This window comes from Suillus fuscotomentosus (assembly GCF_016647785.1).
Source record: "Suillus fuscotomentosus strain FC203 chromosome Unknown F5891scaffold_68, whole genome shotgun sequence".
Lineage (NCBI taxonomy): Eukaryota > Fungi > Basidiomycota > Agaricomycetes > Boletales > Suillaceae > Suillus > Suillus fuscotomentosus.
In genome coordinates this window covers 193149-214324 of record NW_024539580.1, presented here as the reverse complement: position 1 = coordinate 214324, position 21176 = coordinate 193149, and the positions used below count along the sequence as shown (strand labels likewise).

General features: G+C 47.6%; 8 protein-coding genes across 8 annotated transcripts; 3 read left to right on the top strand and 5 right to left on the bottom strand.

Moving 5' to 3' along the window:
• Positions 1-29: 29 nt before the first annotated feature.
• Positions 30-1607, bottom strand: F5891DRAFT_674384 (uncharacterized protein). Its single transcript, XM_041372744.1, has 15 exons — positions 1586-1607; positions 1441-1531; positions 1363-1388; positions 1287-1312; positions 1199-1233; positions 1120-1144; positions 1053-1064; positions 976-991; positions 896-923; positions 741-847; positions 628-687; positions 540-567; positions 435-489; positions 347-371; positions 30-293 (listed from the first exon to the last, which is right to left on the bottom strand). The coding sequence occupies exons 2-15, from the start codon at positions 1465-1467 to the stop codon at positions 212-214; spliced, it is 552 nt and encodes a 183-aa protein (XP_041220885.1). The 5' UTR covers positions 1468-1531; positions 1586-1607; the 3' UTR covers positions 30-211.
• A 2155-nt stretch (positions 1608-3762) lies between these two features.
• On the top strand, positions 3763-5426 carry F5891DRAFT_1059470 (Alpha/Beta hydrolase protein). The gene is made up of 7 exons (XM_041362835.1): positions 3763-3882; positions 3936-4118; positions 4167-4331; positions 4382-4937; positions 4997-5081; positions 5149-5252; positions 5303-5426. Exons 2-6 carry the CDS (start codon positions 3965-3967, stop codon positions 5242-5244), a joined length of 1056 nt encoding a protein of 351 aa, XP_041220884.1. The 5' UTR covers positions 3763-3882; positions 3936-3964; the 3' UTR covers positions 5245-5252; positions 5303-5426.
• A 602-nt stretch (positions 5427-6028) lies between these two features.
• Positions 6029-7205, bottom strand: F5891DRAFT_1151733 (uncharacterized protein; the record flags this gene model as incomplete). Its single annotated transcript, XM_041365155.1, has 2 exons — positions 6029-6937; positions 6975-7205. 2 exons carry the CDS (start codon positions 7203-7205, stop codon positions 6080-6082), a joined length of 1089 nt encoding a protein of 362 aa, XP_041220883.1. The 3' UTR covers positions 6029-6079.
• Positions 7206-9635: 2430 nt separating this feature from the next.
• Positions 9636-10423, top strand: F5891DRAFT_1281252 (uncharacterized protein; the record flags this gene model as incomplete). Its single annotated transcript, XM_041370460.1, has 3 exons — positions 9636-9662; positions 9712-10017; positions 10072-10423. 3 exons carry the CDS (start codon positions 9636-9638, stop codon positions 10345-10347), a joined length of 609 nt encoding a protein of 202 aa, XP_041220882.1. The 3' UTR covers positions 10348-10423.
• Positions 10424-10484: 61 nt separating this feature from the next.
• Positions 10485-11300, bottom strand: F5891DRAFT_1059455 (uncharacterized protein). The gene is made up of 2 exons (XM_041362834.1): positions 10925-11300; positions 10485-10871 (listed from the first exon to the last, which is right to left on the bottom strand). Exons 1-2 carry the CDS (start codon positions 11223-11225, stop codon positions 10720-10722), a joined length of 453 nt encoding a protein of 150 aa, XP_041220881.1. The 5' UTR covers positions 11226-11300; the 3' UTR covers positions 10485-10719.
• Positions 11301-11816: 516 nt separating this feature from the next.
• F5891DRAFT_960443 (uncharacterized protein) lies at positions 11817-11969 on the bottom strand (the record flags this gene model as incomplete). Its single annotated transcript, XM_041375730.1, has 1 exon — positions 11817-11969. The coding sequence occupies one exon, from the start codon at positions 11967-11969 to the stop codon at positions 11817-11819; it is 153 nt and encodes a 50-aa protein (XP_041220880.1).
• An 884-nt stretch (positions 11970-12853) lies between these two features.
• Positions 12854-14791, bottom strand: F5891DRAFT_984375 (chaperonin GroL; the record flags this gene model as incomplete). Its single annotated transcript, XM_041377428.1, has 4 exons — positions 12854-14339; positions 14395-14455; positions 14509-14559; positions 14626-14791. 4 exons carry the CDS (start codon positions 14789-14791, stop codon positions 12854-12856), a joined length of 1764 nt encoding a protein of 587 aa, XP_041220879.1.
• Positions 14792-15028: 237 nt separating this feature from the next.
• F5891DRAFT_674006 (mediator complex subunit MED14-domain-containing protein) lies at positions 15029-19623 on the top strand. Its single transcript, XM_041372742.1, has 19 exons — positions 15029-15258; positions 15312-15444; positions 15494-15585; positions 15639-15717; positions 15767-15899; positions 15950-16090; positions 16142-16327; positions 16379-16422; positions 16474-16562; positions 16614-16905; positions 16959-17106; positions 17156-17358; positions 17409-17487; positions 17537-17858; positions 17909-17956; positions 18009-18478; positions 18530-18615; positions 18666-19096; positions 19148-19623. Exons 1-19 carry the CDS (start codon positions 15119-15121, stop codon positions 19443-19445), a joined length of 3414 nt encoding a protein of 1137 aa, XP_041220878.1. The 5' UTR covers positions 15029-15118; the 3' UTR covers positions 19446-19623.
• The last annotated feature ends 1553 nt before the right edge of the window (positions 19624-21176 follow it).

Below are 21176 nucleotides of genomic sequence, written 5' to 3'. Positions count from 1 at the left end.
AGAGCGGGGAAGTGGATGCGTATGCTCGCACCAGAGCTACTAGTATAAGACGTAGTATTCCATTTACTTGCATTGCATGCAATGAGAACACGAATATGCTCATGTTCTTAGTGTTAAGTTATCACATTCACAAGAACACAAATGCTTATGGATACGACCATTTAGTGTTTGAATTCAGCTTCCGGAACTCAGTGCGTGCAGGGTAACCAGCTTATCTCGAATTATGCACTGAAATCGTTGGAAGTTCGATATCCGTCGGTTGAGGCCTACTAGGTAGCTTCCTGGCGTTGAGTCTAGTAGTCGCACCATAAGTTAATGTGGATGATCGACTCGCGGTTTCACTTACGTAGATAGTAACGAATTGGCATATGCTATTCGATGCATACCATCTCAGACTGTGGGACGAAAGTAACTCAGGAGAAAACATCACTCACAACTTCTGAGAACCATGGCTACACCTCCGATGGCAGCAAACCCATTTGCCCAGTACTGGGCATTGTTATTTAGTTGAGAAGTTTTGCATAGATCATGCTGCGTACCAAGATGAATATGCTGATAGCCAACAAACTGTTGGATCACGAATTAAGGCACTTAGTGGGGATCACATCAAAGCGGTACAAGACTTGCCACACAAGAAAGCCCATGGTGGTGAATTTCTTGGTTATGTTCTGAATACGGGTGTCCGTGCTACATCGCACAGGTGAATATTTTAACGGTTAAGTCACAGTATATCGACTTACCGGTGGACACCAGCTCTTGCAGGGCGTAGGTAAAAGTAGACAGAAAGACTGATCGTAGAATCGCACAGAACGCTCTGAAATGCTCCTGCGGCAGAGATTCTGAGTATCTACCAAAACAATGTCAGGATAGCCTTCGAGAACATGCTCTGACATACTGCGTCGCTCGAGAAAGCCCCAACCTCCCTGGATATGTCATTGAACTAGGTTTTTCGAGTCCTACCACGAAAAAACTCACTGCGGCGGAATGACTACTGCACGCAAAGGGAATCTGTCAGTCACATGCACAAAGTAAACACTGTTCAGTCAACTAACTCAAACCAAGCACTATCATAGATAAGTCTGAGAGTGCAACCAAGATGCAGTGCGCAATGAAACTCACCATAAGACGAAACTGCAAATAAAATCTGTTGTTCGCCGACGTAAGTTTGTGGATCTCGTGAACGCGATGGAATGCTCACTATCGGTATGACGACGTAGATGTTTTTGCCACTGACTACGTACACAACTGGATTAAAAACGACATACAACTAACGCATGACGACTTACTTATCCATACACGATGACAATAAAAACTGCGGTGTCAAGAAGTAAGCATCATTCGCAATAGCGATCAGCGTGGTACCTTTGCACCATGAATGGTAGCGTAAACTGGAAAGAACGTCGGATTAATGATCCTGAAAAGTCTTTGGAACTCACAGACACAAAGAGAAGGATCATTGCCTGCCATAAGTCGAGCTCAAGTTGGGTATGCTTGATCTGAGAGTAAAGACATCTTGCTCACCGCCGTGTCCCTGCAACTGCGTTAAAACCGAAAAACATCATGATTATGCACGTGGGACGCTCACCATGCCTGACAACTCGGAGACGTACTTCGATAACAATTGACAAAAAACGACCAGTACATGAAACTGGCCAATAGTGTCCCAGTGACATTTAGAATCCTGGATCGATAGTTAAATGATGTACACGATAGATATAGTAGAAAATGAACATGACAGTGACTACCTAAAAGTCCTCGGTTAGAGGGTATAAGTGATGCCACTGTCATGTACTCACAAGATATTTTAGGATTCGTATGTCATGAGGGAAGGCTCGATAATAACAGAAGCCCTGGGCAGCAGCAATACCTAGTTGCCTATCAGAGCCGTGTAAGCTGGTGTCCAATGGGTTCGGTAACCGAAATGTACTGACACGAAAGAGATAGTCAACCCTAAAGTTTTTAACATTAATATGTACTCGGTAGACATCAAGGCAAGAATATCGATATTTTGCTCCTACCTATGAATTGGATTGCAACTACAGACATGTCCGTCATTCCTGAAAGCTGGGAAGAAGACGGCTTGATGGCACTGCACCAAAGGGAGGTTTCATAAGACAACTTAAGGTAGACTGCATCCACTTACTTATAATCCAGGTACTCCAGGGTACTACTAATATTGGCCAAGATGTAACGCCCAGCGATGAAAACTTATGTAAAACCTGAAATGGAACGTTGAACATTTCCGCACAAAATTGAATATCAAAGATCAAATGTACACTGCAATGTCGTCACAGGCTGGACTGACCCTAACGAGTCTGTGTATGGTGCGTAAGGCCTGATCCAGGATGAGAGTTGCTACTCAGTAGTAGATTCCTACTCCAACAGTCGATGACATCTCAGCTTTTGTTCCTTACAAATGTGAATCAGCCGTCACTGATCACGCCGTCCTCTTTCCATCCATCAGACCCTTAGTGTTGAAAGCTTCAAGGATTGACGTACAAGCGAGCCTGAGTAGTCGCAGCCCAACCTTCCCTTCGGCCTTTCGTTTGGTATGTGGTCCGATATCCACTAATGTAAGTCCCAAATCGTCGCCGCGAATGTGACCGTTCTTTAATTTTCTGCCGAGACCCACTCATTCCAATGCTATGTAAACAGGGTAGAAGTCGGAAAACTTTAAAGATTTGACCATTCGCCATGCCATGCGCAATCGCGCACCATGAATCTATGACCCTTGATGGGGGCCACACGTCCGACACGGAGCATCGTATGAATAGGGTGCGGGTCCTTTGTAAGTAGTTGTGCCTTCAAGTGCCTGAAGACTGATGTATCAGAAGTAAACGGCCCGAACTCGAATGGGACTATGTTGGAGATAAGTCCTTAACCCTGTGGACAATAAATTTGATTTTTAGGGGAAGAAACTTATTGGGTACGATGGATACTTCGGTGAGCCTGTTGCGGTAGAATATACGAGGTATGCATTACAAGGCGGCCTGTCAAATTGAAGTGAGGTGGGAATGGCTGATGATACGAGGGAGTTGCCTAGCAAAACGCCCTTGTCATCAATCAATCAGAATTCCCTAGCCATACTCGGCAGATTATCCGATGCCAGGAGCCAATGTCGTTGTCGAGGGTGACCAGTGACAGAACGTGAATGAAGACTCGGCCAACGAGCTGGACGTCGAAATTTTTCTACAGTAACCGGTTTCTACGGAGGATGTAACACACGGAAGGAATACGAGTTTGAAAAAGCCTCCATCAACACGTGCAAGCTCGTGGCTAAATGGATGAGGCATAGCACACAAGGTGTGTTGTCTCTTTGCTGGAGTCGAGATGGTCAGCAAGCGCTCAGCAGAATCGTCCATGTACTAACTCCGCAGAACGATGCCTTTGTAGTCCTGTAGATGTTTGGGCAACCATGAACGAATTCATATTACACAGATCTTGTATGTTTTGCCCTGTTATCTGTGATACAGTGTGAATGCTCAGTCCTTTCAGGTTTAAGTCGTCGTCCTCACATCTTCCTCAAACTCAGGTGCGTTCTGTGAATCTGTGTTGTGAATTTCATTCGGCAGGAGTTTGGTTCGAGTCAATCGTACGATGTAAGGAGTGACATCCTATCGTATAGTACCTGAGTCGCTGCTTCCTACATCGAATGAGCAGAATGTAACGCGGGTGTTTGGCTTCGGCCTGCAGTTGTCATGTGAGCTGTGAATCAGGGTGAATTAGCGAGGTGACTAACCGTGACTTCGAAGTTGACCACGGCCGCCGGCAACACCCGATTTCCATGAGAAATGCGACTCACCGAAGCAACCGGAACTTCGTAGCCAATATGGTTTGGGAGAAAGTCGGCGTAGTAGAGCACTGTCCTTGGTTCCTCCATCAGTTTGTGTCTTACAAGGCGACGAAGTTGTCGTCTTCTAACAAACGTCCTACAGGCTATCTTGGTTGAATACTGGAGCCCGAAATGTCCCAGCTTCCAGCGCCTGAGAGGCGTGTCCTATCATTACACACAACTCTAGGCTCAGACCCAGTAGAGCTCAAGTGTTCTACACTATACTATCCCGTCTCCTGCGCCAAAGACGGTCTCACACTTGTGTTCACACACGGAATTGCTGGTCGTGAGTCCTTCCATCCAATCTCGTGCCCTGACCCCAAATGTGCATCAGACAAGGAACAGTACGACCCTACTATCGCTCGCCTGCTTTCGCGCGCTCAAACTCGCGCTACGATTCGAGATATATGGGTGCTTGACTTCCCCAATCATGGTCAAACGGCACTTCTCAACCGCCCCGTGCTTGATGCACGCAAGGCAGCTGGGAAGGCGATGTGCAGTACGTTCTTCCTCCTTATGTATTACTACTAATGCTAACATCGCCTCAAGCAACGAAAGATATCGCGCTCTACCTCCGAGCCTTCCTCTCCACTCCCTCTCTTAAATCCAGCACGGTGGTAGGAATCGCTCATTCTGGGAGTTGCACGCTCTGGATATTGGCGCTCACATCCATACCCCCTTCCCTTACACCCTTTGCTCTCATAATGGTCGAACCTACATTGATGTTCCCTTCTCTCACTCCAACTGACCCTCGCTCCATCCACGGAGCCGCGAACGTCCGAGGGTCACTTGCTAAACGCGATCGTTGGACGGATAGGGAAGCGTTGACGAAGTGGTTGGTGGGTGGGAAAGGCGTTTGGAGGAAATGGGATAAGAGGGTTGTAGATGATTATGTGAGGTATGGATTTGAGGAGGTGAATGAGTCGCACCTTGGTACGGGGAAGAAGAGTTATGTTACACCTACGTTGAGAAAAGACGAGGAGAGCCCGTTGTATGCGTGCTTATCGCATACGGTGGAGACCAAGTCTCTTGGGCGTGCATGTAGGGCGGTGGAAGAGGCTGGGAGGGGAGTTCATGTCGTCTGGGCTGATTTTGAGGAGTTTATGTGCGTTGTTTTCTTTTTTTCTGTTCGTGGTTGACAGTGTTGTGATGGTGTTCGTATAGTTCTAAAGAGTCGAGGAAAGAAATTTTAGACGCTGCGGAGCACAGGGTGGTGTCTCAGCGGGCTATCAAGGGGGCAGGACATCTGGTATGTGGCTCTGTCTTATTCTGCTGTCGAAGTGGGTTGTAAGATATCGTCTTCTCAAATCTATTAGATTCCGCAAGAGAAACCAGACGAACTTGGAGAGGCACTCGTAGACATACTGGATGAGATTGTGAATGGTTCGGGGAATGCGAAGGCGAAGATGTAGGATGGTAGGTGAGTCTTTACGGTTGTTCCTTGATGTTTGGCTGATGGTACGCATAAAGATATGATCTTATCAATATCGCTTGCATATAAAATTTGTAAATTTATCAAAACAAAATGCGTACGCGTCAAAATTACAATATTGTAAAAGCGCTTCATCGCTATGCATGTGATTTCAAACTCGAGGCTCTTGGTATAGTAGTTTATTGTGCGTGTTACACCTGGACATTCAACTATTTTAATAAGGTGACTTCTTCGAAGACACAGGTTCGGGAGATTAAGTTGAGCTTAGTGCTGTTATAGCAAGTCCCTCGACGCCTCACAAGTAGTTGTCAAAACATCCCGGAAGCCCGCCCACGAAGAATAAGCTAAGGACCATTTCCCTACTCGACGTGCATTCTCGATGCGATTGACTTGGCAAGGAATTTTTTGGACACCGGCCTTTGTTGGTTCCATATCTTATCATAGCTGCCTTTTTGTCAGTTCAAAGTTGTCTCGAAGATCTGGAACTGAGGATACGTTGGTGCACATTAACCAAGGCTTGACCTGTTAAGATATAGCTCTCAATGCCATTCTGGTACGTACTCATCCCATTCGTTACACGCCTCGTATACGTTTACCTTTGACTCTCCTTAATCAGTGTACTAATTCCTTTCAAGCTTCCCTCGAATACTCTGCCTCAGTTTTTTGATCCAAAATTAAGTCCCTTTCCGTTTCTAGTCTGAGCCTCTCTCGAATCATTCGTAAGACGACCAAGTCCATCGAGTATCACAATTATGTACATACATATAACACAATTCATATCTTGGTATCCCCCATCTGCTTCATAACACCCCTCGTCAGCCGCATAACCCGCAGGCCCATATTTTTTCCCAATCATAAAAATCATACCAAAATTCTATGGGAAAATGGGACACCTTCAAACGAACTTCTTCCGTTCGAATACATTCCTCTCCTGGACCAATCTCAGCAAACGCACTTATCCTCCAATCACGGGCATCATCGCGGCCGCGCGTCAGCATGGCTGCAGATAACGTCAACAGCTCCACGTGAAAGCTTCTTCCCTTTCTTCCCTCTCTGAACTGATTGAAGTCATAGATATCGAAAGGGGGTTTGATATGTGGGTAGGCCATTGAGAAAGTTTGAAGGTTCTTGAAAGAAGGCCATAGAATGCTCTTCATCCACAGAGGTAGGTCGTAGTCTCGAGATCTGCCATGAGACATGGCTACAAAAAAACTGTAGTTGAATGTGGTCGTGTGGGACCCATAGGCGAGGTGAGAGATCGAGGAAAAGAAAGCGGATCCTTGAGGGGTGTTCGTGAGGAGCTCCCATGGGCCGTTGGCGACTGTCTCACCCGACAGCGTCAGAGCTTGTGTCTTCCAAGGAGGCGGGGAATGTTCGTCGTTGGCATTTGTGTCTGCACGGGACTTCCATGCGTGTTCCAGGCATTCTGAAAAAAGCTTCAGACTTGTCGAACCAAGGGCAATGGACGGCGCAGCGAGCAGCACTGGAGTCAGGACGTTGATGGTCAGCTTGCGCGCCGATGTATAGTCTGATTGGAGCAAGGGATTGGGTACGATCTTGTCGTGGATGCACCCAATCCATATCTTGTGTATGTGAGGCGCATACTGGAAATAGAGGTCGTTTGGTATTTGTTCCTCCCCGCGTTCCAAACGGAGGTCGTTTTGTTTTTGGATCTCCGCGTACTCTTCCTGCATACATAAGAGCATCGACAAACCTGTTTAGGTTTTCTGATTTCGGCAGCAAGATGGTGTGTAGGAGTTCGGGAAGCACAATGCGCCTGACATCTTTGGAGACGAGACAAAGTGTGCGTGCGGAGGAGTATGGACTTTTGACCTGATATCTGTCAGTCTGATCAAAGGTAGCTTGTGCAGAATCTCTGAGGATGCGGCAGGCAAGTTCAGTTGGAAGGTTGTTAAACGGAAAATTGGAAATAGAGTCCATGCCAGGCGAGTAAGATGCGAAGCTGGTTTGAAGGAGTCCTACCTTTGATTTTTAATACTCACCTTATAAATTGCAGAGTCGTCCACAGCAGTGTGGATGCATTGTAAGTGACCACGCGCTGTGGCCCGGTGGTCTATAGCAACGTTATTGTTCCTTCTAAGTCGGACAACGTGCTTGGCTCTGATCCACGGTTGTGCTCTGGTCCTGTCGCGCGAAATTCCTCATTGTTAATTACCTGCAGAGGTCATCATTAAGATGAAGCAAAGGTAGCACGAACCATATAATTTACCTGCATTCTCACTTCTGACCAGACTTGATTCTCGCACACGAGCTCATTCAGGTTCTGTTGGGGCACTCTTGTCGTACATAGTCGCTCGCTGAGTCGAGCTGTGCCTAAAAATTTTTGGCTGTGCTTCAACGCTTAAGCAACGGAGACCTTCCAACTAAACATAGCAATAAGTGTGCTGACTACATCACACACTTAACGCTATGTTCACTGAAAAGTACGAGATGTGGACGACAGAAGTATTGCAGCCTGGTGGTCGTTAGCTTGAGTTCTAATATCAACATTCTCACATCATACGATTCGCTGGGCCTATCCACGCATATCAACCACTCCTCCACTGGAGAGTTCCGCATGAAGTCCCTCATCCGGCGTTGCTTGAACCAGGCTACACATGGGCCAGACATGTCAGACAAGTCAGATGGCCGACTCGCAGGACAACGGGTTGTTCAGCAAACTATGGTATGCTATGATGTCGATCTCTAGTATCATTAAGAGTGTGGTGAAATCTCCGTTCATCGGCTGCAAACAGATCATACTACCTGGTGCGGAGTTTACAGTTAAAACCCCGTTGAGCTCAGACTCATCTCACCGGTGGCTGGCATATGACATATATACCCCCTACTTCCTTAATCACTCTCGTACAACAACGGCTAATGGAGGGCGTTCAGCCTTTTCTAACCAACTTTCAACTCTCCTCACCACTACCTTGCTTCAATTCACCTGTGGCCCACGTACTTTCAACACATCTTATATCGCCACCATTCCCCGAGATTTGCGTCCATCGTAGCAAGCCATCTTCAAGCTCGTCCGCATCATGTCACCTTGCATCATGCTCGTACGATGTTTGATGTGACATCCCATCCTTGCATAAAACATGCACATCGAGCACAGTAGGGTACCTCAACCGTCTAACAACTTAAGCCGATGCCAACTTCTTTTCCCCGCTCCGATTAGGAATGACCAGCCTACGAATGACATTAACAGTCTTATAGTGAAGGGACAACACTGTAAATAGCAGGGGGAAAATATGTACGTCCTGCACAACCTCATACTCTTCATTGACAACAACTTAACCTGACTCGTCATGAACAAATCCAGCTCGAACGAAAAAAAAAACGGTCCCTCGCTCTCCCTCTTTCGTTCGAGATAAACAGTGTTGCAGGTTGTCAGTTCTACCATCTCGAACACACGAGGTGGTGGTGGTATCTTCGACGAAGACGTTAATATTGCGAAGACATGGCAAGGCCCGGGCTAGAATATCGATATTGAAGGTTGAACCTGCATTCAAGTTCGCATCTGACTGATGTACATGCTGCTCGCACGATATCGGTGTAGGGAATGGTAAACATTTCTTCGGTGTGCACGGCATGGCAGATATGTTCACCAGTCCCTGCACCGGTATACTGTATGTATATAGTATCAGCTCAAATCAAATCAAATCAAAAGTACTTCTCTGCAATCTACCTCGAAGTCACAAGGCTAGTGAGACTCGGCACAGCGTGTGTTTTTAATGTTTGGTTTATTTATGAAGCTAATCATGTTGGCCCCACAATCCACTATCGATATCCTTGCGCGCGTGCCTCGAAACAAGGGTTCAACATTCTCGGTCACCTTGATAGGACTTCATGTGCATAATTCTGGTTGCCTCATGGCATCCGTGCAGTCGCAGCAGAGATGGTATATCTTTACGGCCACCCCCCAACCACCCCCATAACACGAGGTTTTATATACTGATCCCATTATGGGGTGCTTGTAATTGTATAGGAACTCGTGCATGGCCGTAATGTGTGGGCGCCCTTCAGTGCACCGCCCATGGGAGCGTACCTACAGTTTAGGTTTTCGTGCTCAATAGGAGTCGTGGTATGTTACATCATCTGTGCGATGTGTAATACTACCTTGATGACTTTCAAGTTTCGCGGCGGAGAATCACAACTATCTTCATCAATTTGTGGGTCAGTTACCATATCTAGCTTACGACGATCCTTCTTCACAGGGTTCTTCGTGGGTACCTGGGCATGCATGTAAGCCATGAGGTGGATCTGAACGCTTCGATATCCCTTACATATAGTAAGAGTCTGTTCACGATGTGGCACAGCACAGGGGTTTCTCCCATCTTTTGCGTCCTATAAGCCCTCCCATATACTATGCCCCCTGGTACAAAGCAAACAAAGGTAAGCTCCGAACCAATTCCTTTGACTCTATTTTGATAGAAAAATATAGCGCAAAAAGCGCAAAAACCATAAACCAAAGCGCACGCCCCTCGCCGCCTTTTTCGCTCAATTCAATTCATTCTCTTTCGACGAAAACCAGTCCTCAAACAAGAACTTAGACCGCCTCATCAAGGTCCTGAGATGTGATGTCCAAGATCCGGAGAGGCGCGAAGTATGCAAGGGGTTCAAAGACGCGCTCGTTCAGGAATTCAATGAGCGTTTCGGGAATGACGGAAACAATATTTCGAACTGGCAGAATTTATGCCGTGTGCTGAGAATCGATCCTGTTCCGGATTCAATTGAGGCGTGTCGTCACGTTTGTATATCATTATTGCAGCGAGTCATCGTAGCTGATGTGCTTGTGTACTAGTGCGTTTGGGACACGCGTGTCAACCTTGTAGACCTGGTTGATTCAGCGAGGACTGGGAAGCCTGCAAAGCTGTTTCCGACCTTGGGAGAGTTGACAGCATATACTCTCCAGGAACCAGAGAAATTCTTTCCGAAGGAGAATATGTATCAAGGCGGGAAGGAGTTGCTAAAGGAGATCACAGACCCGCACTTCGGGAAACGGATGAATGGGAGTGCGAAGAGAAAAGAAAGAAAGAAGAAACAGAAGGCCGCAAGGGCAGCAGCAGGAGGTGACTGAATGTATGTTTAGTGGTAAAAACTGACCGGAGCTGTCTCTTTGAATTCGTTTCGCAACGTTCACTTTCATTACCTTCACTGTACCAGTAGCATGCGCACTATGTCCTGTCAATAACTTGTAATTTTATCTGCATACTAGGGGAAAATAAATAGGATGAGCGTTCGAACCTTGGTCGATGTCCTTTGTCACTTCATTATGTGCCTTTCTGCGCTCGTAGTACCCGACTCCGAAGCTCCCGACGACTCTGCATCTGACAACCAGTAGGTAGATTGGCCATAGCACGCAGTCGTCCTCTTGCAGGCCCTAATCATAGTCAACTAGCTACTGGTATGTACAATCAAATGAAACGCGCAGTCCGGAAAACAGCCATAGCTATTGGACCAATCTATTAGCACCGACTTCCCATAGAACACACTTCCCATCAACCATTCTGACTGAATACTCCCGATGGTGCCACAATGGCACCCACACTCTCGTAATGCACCTCCTCCCATGTGCACCCCATCCACCATATTTTGCGCCACCTGTCAACGAACATCGACATCATGATATTACATATAAAAAAACCAAAATTCACCAGCATTCGCAATAGCCATAAGCGGCACTGAAGCGGGTATGCCAACAACCCCTGTAACTACAGAAGCAGTACCGGCAGCGCAAGCGCCTCCGATGGTTGCAAGCATCTCCATGGATTCATCGTGACTGAACTCGCGACTCTCCGTCACAGAGCGCGCTTCAAAACGATGCGGGAGGCTGGCGAGGTGCGTTGTCCAACGTTCTCCGGGCTTGAGCTGATTTTTCCAATTGGTAGGGACGCCTAAGAAGAAAGCAACATGAATTTCTTCGGCAAGGTTATTGATTACTGTTGCGTCAGGCATCTTGGTAGGGATTGTAGAAAGTATGCCCAGTATTGGGAACCCAGGCTATACGCAACGTGTGAGGTAAAGGCACATACTTATGCCACCATACAGACGGAGCTTCAAACGATTGTCGACATTAGGGGGCCCAGGAGGCTTTTGTCGAACGTAGAAAAGTTCCCAGATCACTAACAACATGCATGTGCAAGGATGCTTCCGCATTATATACTAACCCGTTTTGTAGGCATTGTTGATCCAATATTAAACACTTGACGCCCACCATGCACGATTCAAATCTCGTATAGTCTAATTGAGACCTTGCGCTCAAGGCCTCGATATGTGGGCTTTCGTGAATATCTCAGAAAGTATATATCTCTTATGTAAGATCCCATCACTCGTCCTCTTCTATGAACTTAACGTTATGTTGCACACTGTCTGAAGCATGGCGTCCATGCAAATGATGTAGACCTTCTTACGAGGGAGGTTCACCTTCTCAAGGTTCATTTGGACATTCTGGCACGTTTCATCGATGGAGTTCTCTTCTTGTGATCTCGTCAGCCGGAACAGAGAACGTGCTTCGTCGTCCATGTCGGGATCACAAGGGTCGAAACCTTAGAGGCCCATGTCTTTGAAGTACTTCCAGTCAGACACCTCTTGAGTGCCTGATCCGTGAACGTCATACCAAATCATCCGGGAGTTCGGGCACGGATCAGGGTAGCTCCTGACGGTGCTAGTGGTCTCGATGATTCCCGTAGGAGCGGCCATGAGATGATTTCTGGACAAACTATAATCAGCAGCGAGCCTCGCTTCTTCCGCTCTGCAACTATCTTCTGCAGCTAACTGTTGCAGTTCTTCCGGACGGCTCTGCCACATTAATTACGCGGATCACAATCTCTATAAGTCATTTTTTTATCTTCCTTTCGCCTCTTCTGCTTCCAATTACTCGACTCTGGCAAAACGAACTGGCCAGATGGCCGCAAATGCGGACCCTGCAGATACCACTACAGACAGTGCAGACGTCACAACTGGCCACGAGTACGAGAACCATGCTGGGCAGAGAGACTTTGTGTGTGGGTAGCGACTTTACACTGCTGAGAAGGGCGGTGTGGTATTCTGTTTGCCGCGTGCGTCCGATGCAACCTAGAATAAGATTGACTGACTAATTGCGGAACTTCAAGCTTCAAGCTTCAAGACCTCTGTATGGATTGCGATAATGTAAATGTGGCGTGCAGCCAATGATAAATCTGCAGGGAAGACAACTTGACAAGGAGCAAGCAGGGTGGGCGACAGAGAGATCACTGACAAATCATGCTGGTTTCAGTGAGAGATTTTTGCGTCCGTCAGCTAGAACCGCGAACTCGGTCAGACAGGCCATCAAAGCACAACTGTTCGTGCAACTAGTAGCATGCATCCCGTCCATGATCACACAAAAATACGTAGACTGAGTGGTGTTTGAATTCCATGCAAGTAATTATGAGGGATACAAATACGTGAAGTGCATGATGGTGAAGGGGGCGTAACGGCGTGCAACAACAAAGCAAGTATAATAAATCAGCATAAATGAAGTGACGACTCAAGTACTGACGGCGCTTAGGAATTATTGTACCCCGCGCGTCACAAAGTCGCAGGTAAGGTTTAACATTCCTTACTTAAAACCCGCCCATACCGCCCATGCCACCCATGCCTCCCATGCCACCGGGCATACCACCAGCAGGTTTGTCCTCTTCACCATCTACAACGCAGCATTCGCTCGTGGTCAGCAAGCTCGCGACACCTGCGGCATCTACGAGTGCTGTCCGTACGACCTTGAGCGGGTCGACGATACCACGCGCGATCATGTCAGTGTACTCGCCCTTTGCCGCGTCGTAACCGTATGCGAAGGAGGAGTTGGACGAGTTGATAAGCGTGCCCACGATGACGCTTGCTTCTTCGCCCGCGTTGGTGAGGATCGTGCGTGCGGGCTGTGTCAATGCGCGGCGGATGATGCTGACGCCGAGGCCCTGGTCGAAGTTGGCAGTTGGGATGATGTCGGGGTCAGAGGAGGCAGGTTCGCCGGCTACAGCTGTCTTGAGCGAAAGGCTAGCCTTGAGCAGTGCGACACCACCACCTGGGAGGATACCCTCCTCGACAGCGGCACGAGTTGCGTTAAGTGCGTCGTCGTACCGGTCTTTCTTCTCTCCGACTTCGACTTCAGATGAACCACCGACTTTGATGACAGCGACACCTCCTGAGAGTTTCGCAAGACGTTCTTGGAGCTTAGTCTTGTCGAACTCGGAGGTGGTGGGGTCATTCAGGACTGCGCGGATCTGCTCGCACCGTGCTGAGATAGCATCCTTGGAGCCGGAACCGTTGAGGACGATGGTGTCCTCTTTGGTAATGGTGATGCTGCCGGTGCTGCCCAGGAGGTCAGCTGTTGCATGCTCAAGCTTCACGTCCAGTTCATCAGTGAAGACTGAGCCGCCGGTGAGGATGGCAAGGTCGCCAAGGATGCTCTTACGGTTGTCACCGAAACCGGGTGCTTTGATAGCTGCGACCTGGAGCTGGCCACGGAGCTTGTTAAGGATACAGGCTGCGAGGGCTTCGCCGTCAACATCCTCTGCGATGATGACTAGCGGTCTGCGAGCTGAGGCAGCGGTTTCGAGGGATGGAAGGATGTCCTGTAGTAAGGAAATTTTCTTCTCGGAGAGGAGAATGAGGGGCTTTTCGAACTCGACTTTTTGAGTCTTGACGTCGGTGATGAAGTACGGGGAGATGTAACCGCGGTCAAAGCGCATACCCTCTGTTACCTCAATCTCATCTTCGGTTGTCCGGCCCTCTTTCACGGTGATGACACCCTCTTTCCCAACTCTCTCCATTGCTTGCGCAATCAACCCACCAATATGCTCATCACCATTAGCAGAGATAGTGGCGACTTGTGCGATCTCAGCTGTAGTGGTGATCGTTTTGGTATTGGCTTCCAAGAACTGGACAACCTTTTGTACGGCAGATTGAGCACCGCGACGAAGATCCATGGGATTGCACCCTGCTGCAACGTTCTTGACACCCTCGGCATAGATAGCACGAGCGAGGACGGTTGCGGTGGTAGTGCCGTCACCAGCAATTTCGTTTGTTTTTTGCGCGACATCCTGCACGAGCCTGTTTCGGGAACGCGTAAAAATCGTATGTTGACAATGGGACAAAAAGAACTTACCGGGCGCCGAGATTCTCGAACTTGTCCTTGAGACTGATGCTTTTGGCCACAGTTACACCGTCTGATGGTGATTCAGGTAAGAACAGTAGAACTAGGGAGAGAGAAAGAGCTTACCCTTCGTGATTTTTGGTCCACCAAAGCTCTGCTCAATAATGACGTTACGGCCTGTGAAATCGCAATTTTTTTTTAAATCCACATTCGGTTCGCGAGAGTGAAGAGGGTGATACTAACCTTTTGGACCGAGGGTGACACTGACAGCATTAGCAAGGACGTCGACACCCTTGAGGATGCTAGCACGACCGTCATTACTGAACTTGATCTCTTTGTGTACACTGCGGGTCAAAGTAGGCTTAACCTTTGCGGCAGCGCGACGGAGGGTACGGGAAGACGTGTGCATAGCTACTTCAACAACGAATTAGGATCAGGAAGACGAACTTCAAAGAAGAGAGGACAGATAGAAAAGAGAGGTGGTAAAAACTTGCAATAAAAAAGTTCCAGGAAAAATCTAGAATTTCCCTGATTATGTAACCAAATACAGTTACTTAGTGTGACCATTATGTGACTGCACGTTATGTAAAGAAAATGATTACTTACTATATCTGACATAGAGTGTCACGATACACGTGACGGCTCCTGGTCAATAACCATTACCTCGCAGCGCCAACGGTCCGACGGACTATTGCGCTAACTTGCAGCTCACAAACTGGCAGTCATCATTAATGATATGAACGGTCACCACGAGCCCTCTATAGAGGAGCTTGAGAACGAGCTCCCTATAGTTCTTGATGGCCAGGTTCCGCTGGGGGACCTTCTTTCTAGAGTGGCCCAGGCCATCTATGCTGAATTGTCTGAGCTTGCTGAGACGTGAGTGTCTCACATGTTAACTCTACAAATTCTTTAAAAAAAACTCTATCAAGTCTTCCAAACATGTCCGATGGTGCTCGAAAACGCACACTCGCCGATTGGGTCGTGAAGACTAAGAAACAAGTTGTAAAGCTGTATGCCATCACTAAATGGGCGCGGGATGCAGAGACCGTACAGAAATGCATGGCGAGTGACGCGTTTTTATTAATGCTTTGTACTTCATATCATTTTCCAGAACATCACTGCTTTCCTCATGAATCAGAACCAGCAATTCGAAGATGTCATGAAAGGCCTAACGTATGCAAAAGAAAGCTTGGACCCTGCCAGGTACAGGAACATTACACGCCCTCACGCTTGTCCTCACGTGTTCCATGTCGTAGGCTACGAAATCATGACTTACTCACCTCGCTGGATGTCCTTACTACAGGCACATATCAGCGGCTACCGTCTGCCATCAAGGTTTTCTCCATCTTCTGTATGCTTGGATTATGCTTATGTCTTTTTATAGAAATCTATCATTCCAATCACTCCCTTAACAGATGCTGAGGTTATAAGCACGCTCAGTGACATGGAACACGCCATCCGCTACCGTCTCCGTATGTCGGAGATAATCCCGGTGGAAATGCTCCAGCATAGCATTGGTATCTTTCTAAGCTTGCCACCGTAAATTTCCTTACTCAATTTATCTCAGCTAATGGACGTGTGCACTTCTCGGTCCCTAAGTTGTTCGAAAGTGCCATCTGCCTAAGAGGCGCAGAGAAGAATGACGGCTGGTTCTTTGTTAGCGTCAAGTTCCTCATCACCGTGGGCGGTGACCTCACGGGCATGCAAGGTATTGATATCGTTGATTTACTATATACCGATGTTTATGCCGTGTACCTAGAATTCCCTTCCGAGCCCACTGGGGTCCTCAGACGACATATTGCAGACGAGGCTAACATACGGATGGCGTGTTACCTTCCGCTCCAAGATACACCTGAATTTGCTCCGAATCCGGAAGATCCACCGCGACCGCAGCTTCCAGAAGGAACGGTAGATGCACCTCTGGTGAGGCTTTTTAATTTTCTTCGTAAGTGAAAGAGTTTTTTGCCGTTGGATGGGGGCTCACGAAGACGCACAGAAATGATGTCCATGTCCTATCAACTTGAAATATTGTGCTACCAAGTAAGCACATCTTCATGATTACAACGCTGTTGGCCGACGGCTTTCCCACAGGCTCAGAGGATGCGCTCCCTTGGCTGGGCTGATTTCCTCAAAGTTGAGATGCGCGATGGGCGCAGAACACTTGCTGTATCGTATTGGCTGTAGGGCCTTCAGTTTCATAGACCATTCTCCTGTTGCTCATGTGTATCCAGGCGACTGCCGCAACCCGGAGTCCCCGTGCTGGCCCCCAATCGTCTCAAATTACCATCGCATGGTGGTACCCTTACCATTTCTATTGTCGAAAAGGTCGACAAAAAAAGCGTGCGATCGCCTATAGCGCGGATGCTTACAGAGCTTCAGCAAAAGTCAAAATTAGGTGACATGCGCCCTTCTGATGATGTTGAAACCCTGCAGTTTGACGCAAAATGGGAACCAATGAAGGGCGTGTTGGCCGCCAACATCGACGCTGAGGAAACGATAGCTGCAGTTAAAGAGCTTGTGGTTGTATGTTAACGATTTCCTGCGCGATGAGGTTGCTCACATGTGCATTTCGATAGGAGTCTGACAATATTGACTTTGAGTCGATGTTGAGAAAAGTGATCGAGGTGCACACACAAGCAATCCTGAGATTCTACCAAGCCCAACTTCAAAGGGGTCCTGTTCGAGTATTCTCTCCTGCAGGCAAAGTGGTTCTAGTTTTTGAAAGTGGGTACAAAACTATCAGGAATCTGATCTCGCGCTAATGTCACACAAGGGGGTTATCATTCTCTGCGCGTGCATCTCTGTGCCGACGAAGTCGCGATTGTGTCCATTGACACTAGAACAGGTCGGTTGAGTATCCGAGATACGGGCGACCTTGCAGCACCTGGCCGAGGACCACGATTTTCTGCCCTCTCTGACAAACTTAACGAAGCACCCAATATGCTTTTCGATGTGCTAATCAGACTAAGATTTAATGTGCGCCATCTTACTTTTGCACCATAATCCTCACTGTATTGTATTGGCAGACAATTACAGATATTGTGGAACAAAAAGCTAACTACCTTGGCTTCCAAGTGTTCCGGCACCGAAACTTTTCAAAAGAAGGTTTGATACTGTCAATTCATAGTCATACTCCGTCTCACTTCCGTTTTAGAGATTCAAAAGCTTGGACCTGCAGCGCGCGGCATGATGTATATCCAGCTTGCCAACTTCCCCACGCACTACCTCGTACTTGTCCTCACAGATGAAGAGTTCAGGTACGCGCTCATATCGACAAAAATGCTCTCGGACACGATGTTTGGAAACATGATTATGGAGGATATCGGCTGGCTTGATGTGAGACGAATACGAGGCGATAGGGGTGCTGGCGCCGGCATGGATGAGGTTGTGATCTCATCTATGTCGCACGAGCCACTGGTTTTGCAAAAGAGAAGACGAGATGATGTCCCTCCAGAATTATCAAGAAGCGAAGATAGGTGAGGTATTTTTCAGTTCCCCAGTTTGTGTTGCTAACATATAAGCGTAGTTTCAACTTGGAGACGCAAGTACTCCGGGAGCTATATGCATATTGTTGGTATGAAACTCCATTCATTCGTCATCTAAATAATCCTCAATTGTTCTTCCAGCGCACGCGTTGCATACACCCGAGTCGAGCGCCAGTTTAAGCTCCGTGGTATCCCCTACACCCATGTCAACCCTACGATCACCCTCCCACAGATATCCGAGCTTGGTCACATCCAATCATCCCTTGCCCGTTCTGTACCAGCACTTTGCGTTCAGTCCTCAGACATTCTATCAGGTGCACCAGCAGCCGAGGCGGCCATGCCCAACATCCGCGTCATACCATTGAACTGGTGGTCAGACAAGAAGGCACAGGTGGTTACCTGCGTGAAATTGAAGTACGTCCAACAACCAGTCGGGAAGCGTGCCGCAGCAGGGTCTAGCAGTAAAAATATTATTCGTCCATCGAAAAGAATCATCTATGATGCGGTTGAGGCTGTGGTCTCCTTTTTATCCGAAGAGGTTGACACCTGTGTGGACGAGTTTCTAGAAGAGTGGGCCCGCGTTTCTAAGATGGTCGTCATTGCCCGTGAAGGTACGTTGTGCTTGAAGTTGTCGGTGTATCATTGAGGCTTACACAATGTAGTGGCACGAATGGCGAAAGGAAAGAAATGGCCGGACGTGAGACTATTGTCATTTGACTTGCAAACTGTGGAGTTTGCGTACGCTTCAGTGAGCTTTAACGTCCATTTGTCTAGTAATCTCTCACCCCACTTCTGCAGGATTATACGGTCTTAATTACTTGTACGGACCAGCTATCGCCTACAGGTGGATCCTTCGAGCTACGCTTTTCACGTTGTGTACCTTCGCCGACCCTTTTACAGCCTTCCTCTCTTGCTCCCCCTCAATTTCGTTTCCCGAACCACCAACTACGGACCAATCCACATGAAGAAGCTGAGCCATATCTCCGCCATGTTCTCCGCCACGGCCCATTAGCATCCTCACTTGACCGCCTTGTTGAACTCCTTCGAAATACCCTTCCTATAGCAGTGGAACTTGAACATATGAGAGCGAGTTCCCGTGACGCTAAGCAGTCTCCAGGACGTGGTAGAGGTCGGCCACGTATAGCGGTCAAGACCGACACCTCCGAACCATGGGTAGACACATATGTCAAAGGCTTAGGCTGGTGGAGGGTGCTATATGGCGACCTGAGGTGCGGTTCTTTACTATATGCTCATAGTTGTAACTGATATGATGTGGTTAGACATGCTCTTGACTTCCGATTAATGACGGGACAACGGATTGCTATCCTAGATGCGTCATACTCACTTTTCGACTCAAGCTCCTCTTCAACATCATCACCGTCTTCCGAGCTTCTTAGTCTGCTACCAATTCCAGAGTTCAAGACCCTTGTTACTGACGCCATTAAATATGTACGTATAAAAGACGAACACGCAAAGGTGGCCTACATCAATGCCGGGGTAGTCTGCGACAGCTCTTTTGTGAGCGGTGTGGCAAGGGCATTGCATGAACGAGTGCTGAAGAAGTTGCGGGATAGATAACCCCAAAGATTTCTCTACTCTATTGGTATTTTTGATATACCTAATGGATGCTTCTTTTGAAAAACGCCATTATATTAGCTTACCTACCAACATGCCGACTAATGACTCTACCATCAGTGCAGTCTGTAATTCTAATTGCCGGCCCTAGCAATTTCAACAACCCAGAAGGCAAGGTCTTGAGGTCAACGCTCACCTCTTAGTCTCAATATTTACTCTTTTTCAGTTGGCCCGCCTTGTGTATTTGAGGGGGCTCGTAGTAGCGCCAGCAAGCAAATAGGCACGGCCGGTAGAAAAGAGGCAGCAGATGCTATGTCACAGAATGAAATAGTCTAGCAGGACGTAAATGACATAAGTGAAGCAATTTGGACTTCCAGATTGCAATGAGTGAAGCGCGGTGACGGTGCGGATTTGAATACGGTTCAAATCAATGGTTCATGCGAAAGAACCCACATGTCATGAACTATACCGGGGCCTAATATAATGACTCGGGATCCCAGTTATGATGCGATGTTTGTAATTGAACACGCGTCTGCAGGTTCTACCGAAAATTCTGCCATCCAACACCAATAGCAATTCTGCGAAATCATGCCCGTGAGTATAAGCTGAGTATAAGCAGGATATAAAAGCTGGTCGTCGTCTTACAGTGTTCCATCCTCAGAGATATCATTCAAGATCCCCCTCAGAAAATTCCATATCACCTCGCACAGAAAATGCGTTTCTCCTTCCTCGCTGTTGTTGTTGCTTTGACAGTATCTATGTCTGTCAGTGCATGCCAGACTGAGACAGAAACTTGCACGACAGATAAAGATTGCTGCACTAACATAACCAAGTTGGTTTGTCACGATGATAGCGTGAGTATGAGCGGGTCGCTGTGCAACCAGGATTCAACCACATGTCTCACCTGCGCACCTTAGCAGAGGGTTTTGACCTGTATGTCGGGGCCATTTGAACACTGAGCTGGCAGCCAGTGCAGCATGTCGCAATAGTGAGTCGTGTTTCTGCTTCTGCTTTGGTATCATGGTTGATGGTCCAATACCTAGTTCGAAGTCAATTAGTACCATTGTTTTTGGACAAATTTCCGTACTGCTCGAGCCGCTCGAACAATGTGGATGTTTGAATTTACCTGAAAGTGATTCCTCCCCTGGTAGCAGACTCTGATGAGCAGGACTATCTCGCGAATCCGATATCAATTCCTGATGAGAAATTGATGAAAGGGCTTGAAAGATTCGAGCGCGAGACACGGGAGGCTGGCTAACTTGAACCGCAGGAAAATGACGGTGCAGGTGGTGGTTTGATTGCAGATGATGTACCGGATCATATTCTAGACGGCGGTATAATCGACTGGAGTGAGTTAGAGAGTGTTTACAGGTATGCCGTGCCAGTTGGCTCCGTTGAAGAGATTAATGCACTCAATCGAGAATCGAGGCTCGGGATACTTGCACCAGGATGAAATATTGATGCACTTTTGACTCATCAGAAGGCTTGTAGTGGTCAAAATTATTTTTGCCGTAGTAGAAACATAGTTGGAAATAGCTTGAAAAGCGCTCACAATACATTTTGCCGACTTCTGCCATTTTACCAATTGCAATTTGCCACGAGGCCAATTTCTTTCTGTTCCCTACACTAGCGTCGGTCCTGGTACCCCCGGTCTTGAGTGCCCGATATTGAAATACAAGGAGAATTGGTGCAAATGCCCAGACAGATGATTCTACGCGTTTGTGGAGGAAGTGT